This window comes from Vitis riparia, chromosome 5 (assembly GCF_004353265.1).
Source record: "Vitis riparia cultivar Riparia Gloire de Montpellier isolate 1030 chromosome 5, EGFV_Vit.rip_1.0, whole genome shotgun sequence".
NCBI lineage: Eukaryota > Viridiplantae > Streptophyta > Magnoliopsida > Vitales > Vitaceae > Vitis > Vitis riparia.
The window spans coordinates 8,799,893-8,810,967 of record NC_048435.1 but is presented as its reverse complement, the minus strand read 5'-3'; the positions used below and the strand labels follow the sequence as shown (position 1 = coordinate 8,810,967).

Genomic DNA, 11,075 nt, shown 5'->3' with positions numbered 1-11,075 from the left:
AGAAGCATAGCTATTAGGTTCATAGGCTTCCACTTCTGGGCCTAGTTACAAGGGTACCTTCTTTTGCTCAAGAGCTTCTCTGAACAGGTCCCAATGACTAAACCCATTACCAACCTGTGGGCCAGGCCCATATAGATAGTCTTACCTCTAATGACCACAAAATTAATCAGGAAAAGAAAAATGTTTAGTTTTAATTGGCTGTATGTGAAGTAGTGGTAGACTTTTGGCAAAGTAATCATTGTCTCATTCATCAATCAATTGCAAGTAAGATTAGTTGGAGACTTTGCATGTGAGCACTAGACCTAACTTTAGGGTTTGGGATGGAATCTTTTGCTAATTGGGTCTTGGGAACAGTTGGGTGTCAATGTTCTTGGGAAGTGCATCAGACTTTCAGGGAAAAGGACCTAACATTACATGAACAAGAATGAATGTTTTTTTGTTTGTAAGAAAGAACATGGGGTTGGGTTCTTGAAGTGACCAAAACCAAAGTATTCAAACTGTTTTTAATATGCTTTGATGGTGCCAAATTCAGGTGTGAGGTAGAGTCTTAACGCTAGGGTCATGTGCCAACATCACATGAACAACTTTTGGGGATTTTGACAGGGTGGAATGTATTTCTTGAGCTTCCAAAACTTGATATCATTCTGAATTGCTCTGGAAAATTCTAGCTGGGGCTCATGGAAAATGTTGGAAGATCCAAGAGAAAATTTAAAAATGGGCCAATGATTTGGCAAAGAGGCATGGATATAGGAGGTGATTGAGGATGGCATTGTTTGTTTGTCAATGTGCCTGTTTTCACATAGCACAAAGTAGTACACACCCACATGCAACTTACCCACAAAAATACATAAAATAAAACAAAATGCTACAATGTCAAAGAGTGGATGCATATTCAAGTACTTGAAGATAGTCCAAATTTATTGCAACATTTATTGTTGGCTATGTCTCTAGCCTTTTGCTTGACAAAATATTTATTTATTTTTTATTTTTTAAAATAAAACATCAATGCCCCACTTATTATTAATAGATAATTATGTCCAGCCAAGGTCCAAATAAAATATTAAAGCTCTTGAATGTTTCAAACTTCCTTACAATTTGGTCAAATTTCATGATTCTTAAACTTTTCCTGCCCAAGAACCTAGTAGTTTTCTGTCAAAATCTGAAACCAACCTGCCTTTCGATGGGTGCCAAGAGAAAGGAGTCTTGTGATGTGAAGTTCACATGAGTTTATGGGCATCTGAAAGTAGGGTTCAAAAGCCCTTTTATCAAAAATATTTATTAAAATAGTGTAAATTTTAAGCATTTTCAAATTTATAGTATTTTTTATAATATCAATTAAAAATAATTTTAATTTAAATATAAAAATTATTTTTTCATAAAACATTTTTTAAATTGTCATAAATTTAAAAATATCATATTTTAATAAACATTTTTTTTTTAAATTGTTCATTTTATTTTATTTTTTATCAAAAGCCCAATAAAAGATAGAAGCTGCCTAATCCTATTTGACAAACCCACCATAGGGAGGTCACCTACATTTGAAAAAATAGACTTGACAAACAAAGCTACAGAGGGGGGGAGGCTTTCCCCATTTTTTCAAAATGGTTGGTGGCTAGGGGCCTCCTACAATAACTAGCATTTCCTTGTCAACCACAGTCTAAAATCAGCTTCATTCAATTGGGTCAAGATTCATTTGGGCCCTCCACAAATTCCCCCCCCCCCCCCCCCCCCCCCCCCTTTTTTTCCTCTCCTGAAACAATCAGGCCACTGTTGCTTGCAGCAAAACAAGAAGATTGGCACATGATCATGAGAACAATAGTGGAATGGGTCTCATCTTCATCTTCAGACAAAATATTCATTTGTATGTTTGTTGCCCTTTTCAACCTAGCTTGTTGGTTAGTGAATACCTAGCTTTCTTTGAAATTTTTTAGAGGGTGATACCAAAAAAATGATTACTATAAGAAAATACCAATGAAGTATTCAATGGCCTAAAGTATATGGATGGCTCAATTTGAATTTATTTCAATTTTTTTAATTTTCCTTCTCATAAACATTTTACCATTATCTCTATTGAAAACATAATTGGTGATCTACCTAACATAATTCCTTTGATTACTTAAAATCTAATTCACATTATTAAAAAGTATTATAGTTAAGAAAAGTACATCTAAAGAAAAATTCATGAAAATAGTTTTTAAAATCTTAGGTTATGTTTGATTTAAAAAAAAAAGATGGAAAATATGAGAAAAGGAAAATAAATGAAGAAAAATAAAAAATAGATTAAAAGCTAATAAATTATTTTGGTATATCTCTTTCAACTTATTTTACTTATTTTCCTCAATTATATAAAAATAAAATAATTTTAAAATGTATAAATTTTTAACTAATTTTATTTTTTTCCTATTTCACTCAATCAAACCAAACATAAAAAAACCTTTTTTTAGTATCTTTTTCTTGTTGTACTTTTCAGGAATTAAACATAACCGAATTGAGGGAAAATGTGAAAAAAAAAAAAATGAAGAAAAAAAAAATTTAAATTTAATAAATTATTTTTATACATTTCCACATATTACTCACTTCTCTATGTTATAACAAAATTAAGTATTTTAATATTATATAAATTTTAAATTAATTTAAATTATATTTGATTTTTTTTATATTTTTTTATAATAAAATCAAATATAAAAAAAATTATTTTTCTTAATATTTTTTTTCCTTTTCATTGTATTTTTTTAGAATTAGCTTTAATATTTTATAAAATATAATATAAAAATATTTTTAATTTATGAATGTAAGGGTCCAAAACGGAAATATTCCACCACACCCATCTAAGTTTTAATAAATAAATAAAAAATTCGTAATTTTTAACCGTTGTAGCTTTCCCTCAGACTATTGTTGGGCAGGAGAAGTTGGCATTCAAGTCTATTAATAATGGGTGCCGCCCAGTGAATAAATGAGTGAAGAAGAAGAATATGAGCACATTAAACCCAACAGCATTGAATAAAGTAGAGAGAACAAAGTCTAAATTCCCACCATTAGTATATGTGTACACCACCAACCCTTTTTTCTTATTATATTTTACCCTTCTTTTGTTTTTTCCCTTGCTTTCTCTCTCTCCCATGTCCCACAGATTTTCCAGGAAAAAGCAGCCAAACAGAAAAAGAAACACGTCTACATCAGCGTGATATTGCCACAACTCCTCCTGTTATTTTCGTGCACACCAGCTCATTCCTCTATCCAATGATCTGATAAACATAAACCTACTTATTCAAAACAAATATGTATATATGATTTGAAAAGTTGAATCGGTCAATCAAATTTGAGTCCAGCAGGGTTTTTTGTTTGGGTCATTTTCCCTTTTGTAGTTAGGATTTTCCACAATCTCAAAATTTTCTAAGAAAATTAATCTTCTGTGGAAGACTGAATTTGAAAAGTAGGAAATGAAAGAATTTTTTTTTTTTTGGGAATATGAAAAATAATTCTTTTTGAATAAAATATACCTTTTATTAATTTTTTAATAATTATCAGATTTTAAGATTTTAAGAATACCCCTTTAGGAGTCATTACTTAAAAGTCAAGATTTTTTTTTTTTTTTTTAAATTTAAATATTTATTTTATTTATTGTTAATTATTACAAAAAAGGATAAAGAGGGTTGATGTTTGCCTTACTAAAATTATTTCATGAAAAGGAAAGAAGGAATCAAAGGACCCATTAGATTTTGTATAAATCAATATGAGGAATCATTAAGTGTGTCTGATAACCACTCTTAGAAATCATAATTCTACACTTTAGATGAAGCTACCTTTGTCTTGGGAAGAAAAATTCAGAGTCGTCTGATATATTCTCCACAAAAATGTTGGGGCAAAGGTGATGGAGAAAGGAGCCGAGGTAGAGGCAGTTAAGGGAAGAGCCCAAGGATTTGGCAACAAAACGTGGCTTACGGCTGACTTCCTCTCCATTACGCCACCACAAAGTCTTCCACTTTTTTCAGTTGGTCTCCCTCCCTCTCTCTCTCTCTCTCTAGAATATAGCGGTGTTGGTATGTCAGTATGTGCTTTGTCCAAACAGTTGCATTCTTTTCTTAAAATCTCCAACTAGTTGTTGCTGTAGAAGTGGGGGTGCCGCTTATCCTTCCGTTTTCCCCTTTATCTTTCTCTCCACTACTATTTTGGCTTTCTCCATTTTTTTTTCTCTCACTTCCTAGCAAATCTGCCCCCTCCAACACTGCTTGTTTCTCGGGAATCTGCTGCTTACTGCTGCCATCTCTGCTTGATTTGTGTGGGTTTTGGCTCCTGGATCCGGTTCTTGAGGTAAGATAAAGTTGTGGGTATGTTTTTATTTTATTTGTTTTTGTGTTCTTTTAATAAAAGCTTGCTGCTTTTTTGTTGGGTGTTTGTTTATTAATGTTTTTTTAGCACTTTGTGTGGATTGATTGATTGTAATCCTAATTTTCTGTGCTTCTTCTTCTTCTTCTTCTTTTTTTTTTTTTTCTGGGTTTTTTGGTTTAATTCGTTCGAGGGTTTTGTTTAAAGGTGGTAGGAGCAGATTATATAAGCCTATAAACATGTATTCAAAGCTGGTTGGATTGATGAAAGCTGAACTTCTGAACTTCTGCTGTGTGATTAGATGTTTAGTTTGTGACACGACTGATTTTCTCGAATATCTATGTAACTTCTGCTCTGTGGGATGGTTGATTTTGTTTGACCTTGATTGAATTTTTAAACTCTTTTTTTGGGGTGTATTTCTATAGATTGATTCCTTTGTTTTCAAGTTTCCTTGTTCTTTTGTCAATGGTAGAAGGATATAAATACTGAGATTATCATAATCCTTGAAAAATTCCAAGTTTCTCATAATCTACGTATGTCAGTTGAATTGTGAGCTTCCTATTGGATTTTGTTCTCATACAGAATAGTGCAATCTGAGTACTGTATCTCTGCGGGAAATCACATCTTCTGTTTTCTTTGGTTTGATGGATTTGCCCCTTTTTACTACCTTTTATTTTTGCTTTTGATGTCCATCTCACAAAGTTAAGAAAAGAAAGAAAAGAATTCCTTCATTATATGTTCAAAGTTAATAATTGAACAGACCACACCAACTTTCAGGTTTTGTCTTGCTTTTTGAAAGCCTATCTTCCCCATCTTGATCCATGACTAAATTTAATAAATTTTTAGTTTCTTTCTTCAATTCTTATGGAATATGGTATACCCATTGAGATTCTTGTTCTTAAATGTATGTCTGCTTAGCTTTGTCCGGATCATTTATACATGTATGTCTATAGAATATATTAATTCTCACTGTTCACTTTGCTTTACAGGTTACTCATGGTATATGACTCAGATGGATAGAGGTGTATGTTATGCAGTCTGCCACTAAATGAGTTTTATTTAGTTCGAGAAGGAATATGGAAAATGTACTTGGTTGCCGTTAATGGTGCTACTTAGTTGGAAGGGAAGAATGGAAAATAAGTTTGTTAATGGGCCAAAAGATGGCCAAGTGAAAGAAGATATGTTGAATAGCTTAGGAGAAGATGGAGAATCAGCACAAGGCAATGATTTGGATTTTTCTGAATCCAAATCCAAAAGGTTGGCAAGAAAAGGAAGATCAGAGCAAGCAGTGATATTGAATGTTAAGAAATTGCAATCTAGAGGAAGTGTTAAGGCGGAATCATTTACTCATGGCTTGAATAATAGGATGCCAAAGCATATTATGAGTTTGGATGAAAGATATCTCCGTCGCTGCCTGGAACTGATACATATCAGTGCATCAAAAGCTGCTCCGTGTAACATATCTTTGAACTTAAGCTCCCTGAAGATGGGCATTTTTTCTGACACTTTGAATTTGCCTAAATTTAGAGGTAGAAATACTTGTGATATGTCTAAGCTTGTAATTGAATGTCCAGTGGCAACTGGAACTGGGGATGTAGTTGTAAGCCCTGCAGGACAGTGGGTTGTTGGTACACTCATGGGAAGTAAGAGTATGATGAAAATATTGAAGAGTCCTCTGTTTCGCCAATTTGGTGCATTAGAGGATGATGTCAAATTTGGAGGAACAAGTCTGATTGATGCTAAAGGAGCAATGTGCACTGATTTCATTAGCTCTCCTGGTGGGTTAAGCATCAGGTCACCACAGAATTTACCCAAGGGGAATATTTCACAAGGAAATCATAGATATGGACCTGAAGCCGTACATAAAAGGCTTATTTCAACATCCAGTACAAACTCAACATGCTCAGATCAGTCTCCTTCTTCTGGTTTTGCCACTGTTTCTCAGGGAATGCTCCAATGCACATGGAAGGGTGGAATTCCACATTTTGTTTTCTCTGTGGATGATCAGAGGGAGGTCTATGTAGCCAACCAGTGGAAGGCTGAGCTACCAGATGATAAAGCTTTGGACTGCATGTACTTGTTTCATTCCAGAACAGGTGGCCAAAAGGAACACAAGATTCCTGATAATAAAGCAGATCTTGTAGGTAAAATGAAAGTGTCGTCTTCTTTCACACTTTGCCCAAATAATTCAAAAATCATGGAGACTGAGTTTGTTTTCTTTGGTGGTAGAGAAAATTATGCCTCTAAGATGCAAACTTCCAGTAGCATCATTAGGAAGAATAAGGGGTTGTCAAAGAAGGTGGTGGAAGTGTTCAGAACCAGTCACTCATCCAAGCAGAGGACCACTTCCAAATTTGGTGGAACGACTGCCATACTAGAGAATGACTCTTGGGAACAATGCCAAGATACATGCAACAATCCCAGTGCTCTAGGTAGGACAAATCTTTTAGAAAATGATCTTCCACCAAATCTTGAATTGGCTGCCATAGTCGTGAAAGACCATCTTCCTGGCAAGCGTCAGGAGGCAGAAGTTGGAGGTTGGGGTTTGAAATTTCTCAAGAAGGTTGGGCTTAAGCAAAACTCTGCTTATCTAGAAGCGTCACTACCTTCAGAATGCTGTCTACGTAGTACAGGTGATTGTTCTACAAGCATGGACATTCTTGTCCCTGCTGGTATTCATGGTGGACCAAGAACCAGAAATGGTGGTCCTTCTAGTCTTATTGAAAGGTGGAGATCTGGTGGATACTGTGACTGTGGTGGCTGGGATATTGGGTGCCCACTCACAGTACTCAAAACTAGAGCAACCAAAGAAGAGTTTTCACACCACACAGATATCCAAGAGGAATACAAGTCATTTGATCTTTTTGCACAGGTATGCTTATCTCCTTATATTGTTTTGCATTATTATGATCAAAAGTAGCTGATGCTTTGCCAACTACTGGCTTTAAGCTACAGTGAATGATAAATTTTCTTGGCAACACGCACTCTTATTTTTGCCTCCCATGTTTATCCTCATAAGCAAAATTTCCACTTTCCTCTGGGTTATCAATTGTCCTGATTAAGGTCTTGCAATAGATGCAAACGAATTGGAAATATATGACATGGTAGTTTGGCTGTCCACTATTTTGACAAAAAGAAAGGAGACATGCTTTATTGACTACCATCTGTTTATAGTTTTCAACGTTTTGGGTCTTTGGATCTCAACCAATACTTCCATCATCTGTTCCAGAAAGACTACAATATAATCTTATAGTTCTTTGCTTTTCTTCTGGTGCCATGGCATTTGTTCTTATGAGAGGAACAAAATCAGGGACCATTTGTAGCCTCCATAGTTGTTAAGAGTTTTCTGTTCTTGTTGATTTTTAAGCAATTACACCTTTATCCATATTAGCATTGGGATGACCATGGCACAACTTCAATTTTTCAGGGTTCAGAGCTCAGTGCACCTATCTTGAGGGTGGTAAACGTGCATGATGGTTTGTATTTTATTCATTTCCGATCAATGCTGTCAGCTCTGCAGTCTTTCTCAATTGCAGTGGCAATTATTCATACTCGGAGTCCCATTCTCCGACCCAAAACTGTATAGAGTTGAAGTAGCAAGAACCAGCGATGAGCTAATGTAGTTATAATCTCTTACTGTATTACAGTTCTGAATTAAATTATTTATACATGAATTGAGATGTCTGTTGTTTTTTTTTTACGGTTGTGGATTTCTCTAGTCTCAGGCTGTTTTTGTATGTCAAGGTAGTAGATACTGATTCAACCGCTTGTTCTTCAATTCTCAACTTGTAATCCTCTCCTTGAACGAATTCACAATGCTTTTATTACAGAAAATTTTGTACCAGATTGTCTTGATGGCTATTGTATGATCTAGGATGACCTTCTAGAATTCTTTACAGACAATAAGAACTCAAGATCGAAAAGAACCAATTTGAAAAACATATTTTGCAAAATACATCTAGAGTTTGCAATTTGAAGAGGGCAATATTTTTTTCTTTTAATTACTTGGTTATTTGCTAGTGTACTTTGTCAACAGAACTTGAATTTGATGATCCAAGTTGGATCTTTTACCAATTGATGCTGAGATGGCAAGAGGTCAGAATAATTGAGTTGTTGCGCAAAAGATGCTGGCTATGTTTTAGTTCCATTCTAAGTTGGAGGATCAAGAAGGTTAACTACAGTGTTTTGCTATCTTTACACCTGAACGACCATGCTGTATACATGCCATTGGAGTAAAGTGGATTTTGAAAGGTCTGTTTCCTTGCACCTGTTGTTTGTGTCTTATAGCTTTTCTCTTCTTTGATCAAGGATTAATGTTAAATGCATTTATGCCATCATTTTCAGGGACTGCCATTTGCATCTGGTCTGATAGAAGCTCAGAGGTCAGTTGAGGCTCAGCTCAGCTCCAGCTCATTCAAAATCTATTCACCAGTTAGACTGGTAGATTTTGCAGTTGGAAACAAGCTCACTGTATTTACCACCAGTCCATTCCTCTTCTTGAGGGGAACTTATCACAGTAGATCCTCCAAAATGTATGCTTCCTTCTACTTCTTCCCTTCACTTTCTTTGGATTTATATATTATCTTTTAATATTAGTATGTGTTATCCTTTACGATGTTTGTCCATGGACCTCTGACAAGATTACAATCATCACCAGACCTGTGTGATGCAGAAACAGGGGTGAGAATGGAAAATTTTATTGCCAAGCGTGTCCTTGGGTGTGCTTCTCTTTAGATATGCATGCATGTATATACATGAAAATGTATTGTGGTTAAAATTTAAAGAAACCAAACCATCAATAGAAGTATGAAAAGTATACTAGGAAAAGAAAGAATAGAATTCTCAATTTGATGATCGGAAACAGTATTTGGCGTTTCACAGATAAATTGTGAAGACTGAAGAGGGAGGGTCAAACAGCTGGAGATTGTTGGGAGATCTGCTCGACAGTTTCAGAGCACTTCAGTCCGTGGAAGTCAAGGTGTGCAAGTGCAATGGATCTGTCGCCTTGCTGGGTGGATTAGGTCACTAAAGTGTGGGACCATGGAATAGATGCTAAGGAGCCTGAAAAAGAGGAAACCAAAAAAGAAAGGCAACGGCAGAATCTACATCCTTTTTTCTTCCTTCTTGAACTCAAAGGTAAATGTGAAGCGTTCAACCAACTTTGAGTGTAAGCTAGATCACAGTTTGCGATGCTATTGTCCCGAGAAATAGCGAAGGACATACAAATTTTGAGTTTATGAAGGTGTTCAAGACTTCCATCTATCAAACATCATAGGAGAGGGCCCTGAACACTGCTCATGCATGTGGCTATTTGTGCTCCCTTTTCCTCTCATGTGTACGGATGAACTAACTATTGATGATTGCTGATGAAGTCCAGACCTGAAATGGTAACATGAACTCATTTGCCTACAAATTTATTTCCCACATGCTACAGATGATGCTTTTGCAACTGGTGTTCGAGTCTTTTTGCTTTTGCAGGTCACTTGAAAGAAATAGTCTTAAACCTTTTCCTTTTCCTCCTTTATCATCTAAGGTGGTGTTTGTTTTTTTGGCTTTTTACTGAAAGCAATTTAGTTTTAGAATTTAAGTTGTTTGTTTTTCTACTTTTTCATGACTTATTATAAACTTTTTACTAAATAGAAAAAGTCAAAATATATAGCTTTTTCTAAATAGAAAAAATAACATATTGGTTTTTTTTACTTTTTAATACTTAATAGAAATAAAATACTACAAAAACAAACAACTTAATATTTAACACTATTAAGCATTAAGGTTCTATTTAGAATTAAGTAAAAAAACAAACACCACCTAAGTATTTTCTGAAGTGCCCTTTTTGCTTCCCGTACCACTTTGCATGCAGGCATTTATAGAGGCTTGAAACTCCAATCATGGCAGAGATGGCTTGAAACTCCCCAACGGTTTAGAAGGTGCACTGGCTCTATTGTATGATGTTAAGAAGCAACATCATGCGCTTCTTGGTAACAAAAATCTGTGCAATTTGTGCAAACCTTGATATCAAAATTGTTGAGACCTCAACTTCAAGATTCATGTAAATGCAAAGAAAGCCATTAAAATTTCTTAGAGAAACATTCCTTTAAATATTCTTACTTAATTTATATTAAACATGTATTCTCCCAAGCTTTGTTCAAAACAAACACCAGTTTTTCTAAAATTTTGCTTTCGAAAATCAATTTTTACTGGTCTTCTTTGATTTTGCAGCAGATCTCCTTTTCCTTGCATGGATTTCCTCAGGAAGTCCCACAAGCACTTGTTCACTAGTAGTATACTATACTGATCATGTCATCTTATAATCCTTTTGAGAGGTTTATCCCATTTCTATATCTAAAATCCTTATTTTTCCTTTCTAGACATTTGTTTGCCAAACAATTCTTATCACCACATATAAAACATTTACATTTGCTCCTTTGAGGTTATATCTCGTAACATGCTGTGGACCTCTATTGTATTTTTTATATGTTCTACTTTTTCTAATGATTTTACTACCTTTACTCAAATTACTCTCATGTCTACTTCTAAAATTTTCTATTACATTCCCCATTCCAACTCTTTGCAACATATTTTAACGAGCAAATTTATTGTAATAACAACTTAATGAAACCAATGACCTTGACATTTCAAACAAATTTTAATAATCAGACAACATTTTACAAAGAAAAAGAATCAGTTGTTGGGATGCCTTTTTGGGTCAACCTAACGAAATGGATAGACTTCATTGAAGGTTTCCATTG

At 34.7% G+C, this 11,075-nt stretch overlaps 1 protein-coding gene and 1 long non-coding RNA gene across 3 annotated transcripts; both read left to right on the top strand.

Annotated features, from left to right (window-relative positions):
• The first annotated feature begins 3,757 nt into the window (after positions 1-3,757).
• Positions 3,758-8,170, top strand: LOC117914645. Of its 2 annotated transcripts, none has more exons than XM_034830061.1 (3): positions 3,758-4,311; positions 5,316-7,198; positions 7,754-8,170. In XM_034830061.1, the coding sequence occupies exons 2-3, from the start codon at positions 5,429-5,431 to the stop codon at positions 7,910-7,912; spliced, it is 1,929 nt and encodes a 642-aa protein (XP_034685952.1). In that variant the 5' UTR covers positions 3,758-4,311; positions 5,316-5,428; the 3' UTR covers positions 7,913-8,170. The 2 variants fall into 2 exon arrangements, with proteins under 2 accessions (XP_034685952.1, XP_034685953.1); XM_034830062.1 differs by having other exon boundaries at positions 3,758-4,328.
• Positions 8,171-9,792: 1,622 nt separating this feature from the next.
• On the top strand, positions 9,793-10,755 carry LOC117914646. The gene is made up of 2 exons (XR_004651297.1): positions 9,793-9,859; positions 10,140-10,755. It is a non-coding gene; the product is annotated as an uncharacterized LOC117914646 (long non-coding RNA).
• The last annotated feature ends 320 nt before the right edge of the window (positions 10,756-11,075 follow it).

Excerpts from the sequence above, each read along its gene's own strand:
- LOC117914645 (XM_034830061.1), top strand. The coding sequence starts at position 5,429 with ATGGTGCTACTTAGTTGGAAGGGAAGAATGGAAAATAAGTTTGTTAAT. Across the intron at positions 7,199-7,753 it reads CATTTGATCTTTTTGCACAG|GGTTCAGAGCTCAGTGCACC; the intron begins GTATGCTTATCT and ends TCAATTTTTCAG.